The 4,757-nt window shown below is 44.6% G+C and overlaps 1 protein-coding gene across 1 annotated transcript in view; it reads right to left on the bottom strand.

Moving 5' to 3' along the window:
* Positions 1–936: 936 nt before the first annotated feature.
* LOC102250657 (cadherin-1) overlaps positions 937–4,757 on the bottom strand; it is a 5,911-nt gene continuing 2,090 nt past the window's right edge. Inside the window, exons 2-4 of the mRNA XM_005876469.2 lie at positions 2,064–2,207; positions 1,786–1,941; positions 937–1,041 (exon numbers count right to left, since the gene is read on the bottom strand). Of these exons, the coding sequence (XP_005876531.1) occupies positions 937–1,041; positions 1,786–1,941; positions 2,064–2,207 (405 nt within the window). The remainder of the gene's footprint in view (positions 1,042–1,785; positions 1,942–2,063; positions 2,208–4,757) is intronic.

Raw genomic sequence — 4,757 nt, 5'->3', positions numbered from 1 at the left:
AAGACAAATAGCCCAAAGGAATACAAGGGCAAAAGACTTGAATAGAATAAACAAGTTGTCAAGAAGAAACTCAAGCCTTTCCGGTGTGGCTCCATGGTTGTGCATCAACCCAGAAGCCAAGAAGTTGCTGTTTCGATTCCTGGTCAGGGTACCTGATGGGGGCGGGAGCTGGTCCCCAGTGGGGTTGCACAAGAGACAGCCAATCGATGATGTTTCTCTCTCATCAAAGTTTCTAATTCTCGATCCCTCTCCCTTTTTCTCTCTCTCAAAAAAATCAATAAAAGCATTAAAAAAAAAGAAAAAGAAGAATCTTAAATGGTCAACAAACATGTAAGAATCTTAGCTGGTTAATAATTAGAGAAATGCAATTTTAAATTGCACTGAGATCATTACACATTGACTAAAGCTAAAAAAATCTAATAATTCCAGGATATACATTGTACATGGAAGTGCAAATTGGTACAGCCACCTTGGAAAACAGTATCACCATGTAGAAAAGCAAGCAAAACTAAAAAAATTTTATCTAGGGTCAAATACACACATGGAGGAGGACAAATTAAAAAAAAAGATGGGGGTGGTGGGGGAAGAGAACTATTACAACGGTCAGGGCAGTGTCTACCGCTATGGGAAAGAGAAAAAATGTCATCAGGAAAATTGTGGGAGGGGCTAAAACTACTAGTAAGGTTCTGCTTAGTGAGTGAATGTTGTTGTTAAACTGCTCCAACTATATACACGTTTTTACAGGTTGGTAGGTATATGCATGCAGGTGCACGCACACACACACACACACTCACACAGTAGTTTTCAAAAAAGTTCTGTCCACAAAAAGAGCCTGACCCCAAACCCCAGCCCCAACACACTGGGGTCCAGAGAACCTAAGCATCTTCCTGGATATTTGGCTCCTTACCTGGGAGAGCACCTTCCAGGACAGATCCCTCAAATGAACTCAGGCCTGTTGTCATTCTGATCTGTCACTGTGATCACAATCTCCATCGGATCCTCAATTGCATTCCCGTTGGAAGACACAGCGTGAGAGAGGAGCTGCAAGAGCCAAGGGAGGGTTACTTCAGCCCCAAGGAGAAAAGAAGTGAGAGAAGTGGCCCGACCAGAGAGCGGGCTCCACGTGGTGTCCCCTCCTTCCCACTCTCTGAGACCCGAGTGCATGGACACCTGCAGCAGAGCCCTTTTCTCACACACATGCCGCTGCTCCAATGAGGTCAGCACACTGGCTGAGAGCATGACATGTGAAGACCTGAGGGCTGGAGAGCACACCCACCAGGTCAGAGCTCCCATTCCCTGCACGAAGGCTAGGCAGTCAGGCCCAGCAGATAAAGGGGGAAGCCTAACACTCTGACTTCTTCCAAGCAGGGTAAAATTAGCCCTGGCCACTCCAGTCTAGTGTGTCCTCCTGATTTTTCTGCATTTGGCATCAATACATTACTTCCCAGTTGCCCTCAGCTCACTCTGCTACCAGGCCCAGATGGTTTTTGCTCTCCGACATCATCACTGGCCTCTACTTTTAGCTCCAAGAATAGGCTGATATCTGGGGTCTAAAGTTATGCGTGATGCATAAGGACTTTCCCTGCTTTATTCCTAACAACAAAAGTAATTTAACAACCCCCATATCCAGGTTCTCCCATCATTTCTCTTTATCAATAGGTCTCAAAGTGGCAAATTAAGCCCCTCATACATCCAGAGTCTCGAATCTAGGGATCCTAATCGGTTAACCAAACAATTTGGGAAAGATGAGACCCCATCATTAATAAGCGCCTAAGTGATACTCACTGTGTACTTGGCAATTGCTTCTCTATCCAGAGGCTGGGTCACCTTGAGCCATCCTGTCTCCCTTTCAATAATAAACACATGGATGGGGGGCGCGTCAGCTCCTTGGCCAGAGATGCTGTAGAAAACCTTTGTCTCTTTGTCTCTACTAGACTTGATCTGGAGACAAAACAGACACAGAATTAGCACGGGAGGATCCTTACATTCAGTCTTTCTCCTTCCTCTCCTTGGTGCTTCTCTGCCAAATTCCTCCCAAAGAAATAGAGAACACCCTTCTCTACCTGGACCAGTTTCTTAGGAAACGGGCCTTTCTCATTTTCTGGGCAGCTGATGGGAGGGATAACCCAGTCTCTCTTCTGTCTTCTGAGACCATGGTGGGAGTCAGGAAATGTGAGCACTTCCATCCGGGCTTCAGGGAGAGAATCCTAAAAGGAAAAGAGATGAACAACACAATGAGATAATTCATGAGAAATAATGCCGACCAAACAGTCCAAACTAACCAGTCAACATCTCCATCCTTGTGGCGGTAACAAGTGATTTGAAGTTAATAACAAAATTAACAGCCAAAACAAAACCCAATGAACCCCTTTGCCATAGTAACATGTTCTCTTTTGATCTTTCTTAGTGTTCAGAGTTTAATCATTATACATGCACGATGATAGGTTTGTGGGTTCGATGTTATTTTGTAAGTATATTAAGTCTACAATGTCACACCTGTCAAGTTTTTTTAAATTTTATTTTTCCATTCCAGCTTACATTCAATATTATTTTGTACTAGAGGCCCCATGCACAAAATTCGTGCAAGAGTAGGCCTTCCTTCCCCTGGTTGCTGGCACCGGTTTCCCTCTGGCACCCAGGACCCGGGCTTCCCTCGCAGCCCCAGCTTTGTTGGGAAGGTCGTTTGGAAGGACGTCTGGCCTAATTAGCCTATATACATATCACATTTCACACCTGTCATTTTTAATAGAACAGTATACTCCAATGATTTTGTATCAGAGCTTTTTCAACAACTGGATATCCTGGTGTTTTAAGTTCTTTTCCTTTATATTTTTCCTAGGGTTATAGGTCCCCAAGTAGAGTTATCAGCCAAATTCAGTAAGTTTTGGGAACTGGTACTTAGAACTACTTTCTGATCAATACAAATCCCTTACTCATGTGGTGTCATTATATCTCCAAGGTGTCCATTTGTTCTAACAGAAGCTACTGGGATGAAAACCAAATCCATCCTTTGAGACTTGTATTGAACAGCTTTCATGTGTGATAATGATAACATATGCACACACAGGGAAATAAGATAGTGGATGATGGAAGGAAATAAAAAAATCTTCCAAAGTGTCTAAGTGTTTTAAAGTGATCAGTGGTAACACGGTCAAAGTTCCAGAGGACAATCCCATCCCCCACCATCTATACAGTTACTGGTCACTGTCTGCCCAGTGTGATTCAAGCCCTAGTTTCTGTGTTGTTGTTTTTAAATTTCACTCAAAATGCACAAGACAAACATGAGATGTGACCAAATATCACCTCAAAATCCTTCCCAATTCTGCATACTTCACACACACACACACACACACACACACACACTCACTCTCACACACACCATCTGCACCCTCACATTCACCTCCTAGAGAAGCAGTCCTGCCTGGGTCAAGGGCAGGCTCTGGAGCCAGCTGCCTGGCTTTGAATGCTCACTATGGCACTTCCATCTCCTGGGCAGATTATTTAACGTCTCTGTCCCCCAGTTTCCTAATGGCTAAGAATGGGGATAATATTGGGACCTCCACCTCATAAGGTTCCTGGGAGGAAGAAATGAGATATTAATGCCTGAACATAGTAAGGGCTCCATAAATGACAATGATGGAGAGGATGGTTGAACTGGTTGGAAAACTCTGAGTTATGGTTTTAATGAAGTCAAGTTTTGGACTTGACCCCAGCACAGAACCAAGCACAAACCCGACTGTCAATACTGTAACCTAAGCATAAACACCACCATCTTGCACCGCCATGGTGGCGAACCGGCACTGAGGAGTGCACACAGAGTCACTTGCTCCACTGAAGAGGAAGTCAAAGGCCATGCCTTGCTGACATCAGGATTACAGAATATTTTCAGAGAATGAGAGTAAATGACAATGAGCACTGTGCTGGCAAAACATAACATTAACGTCTTCATGTGTAAAATTAAAGGGAACCGTGCCTAAGCATACTGGACCTGGAATTCGTCCCTCAGAAAAAAGGATACACTAGTTTGAGAAAACCCACCAAGAAAGAGAAAGATCTGCAAAATCACATCTATTCTTATTTCCCCCCACCAGCTTTATTTAGGTATAGTTGACAAATTTATGTATATTTAGTGTGTACACGGTGATGTTTTAATCCTATATAATAAAAGAGTAATATGCCAGTCAACCAAACGGCAAATGACCGGTCACTATGACGTGCACTGACCACCAGGGGGCAGACACTTAATATAGGAGCTGCCCCCTGGTGGTCAGTGCCCTCCCACAGGGGGTGCGCCGCTCAGCCAGAGCTGGGCTCACAGCTGGTGAGCACAGTGGTGGTGAGAGGAGCCTCTCCCGCCTCCCTGGCGGGCCTAAGCCGTCAGTTGGACATTCCCCAAGGCCTCCCAGACTTCAAGAGGGCGCAGGCTGGGCTGAGGGACATGCCCCCCCACCTCCCAGTGCAGGAATTTCGTGCACCGGGCCTTCTAGTATAAATATAAGATCTATTCTTTTTTAAAAATCTGTTCTTACATGAATTAAGACAGAGGTTAAAAAAAAGAGAAAGAGGTAAGATTGTCACCCCTTCTCCTAGTGCAGGACCACCTGGCTCCATGAGAGTCCCTTGAACTAGAGACAAAGCAAAGTGAACTCCAAACCAGCTATGGCAGAGTTGCCACCTACCACTCAATAGCCTCCTTTCATTTCTTATTCAAAAACAAGCAAACAAACAAAAAACCTCTCTCTCTCTCTCTCTCTCTC

The sequence above is a fragment of the Myotis brandtii genome, unplaced genomic scaffold (assembly GCF_000412655.1).
Source record: "Myotis brandtii unplaced genomic scaffold, ASM41265v1 scaffold486, whole genome shotgun sequence".
Taxonomy (NCBI): Eukaryota; Metazoa; Chordata; class Mammalia; order Chiroptera; family Vespertilionidae; genus Myotis; species Myotis brandtii.
Note: the sequence above shows the minus strand (reverse complement) of the source record. Positions and strands in the feature narration are given on the sequence as shown.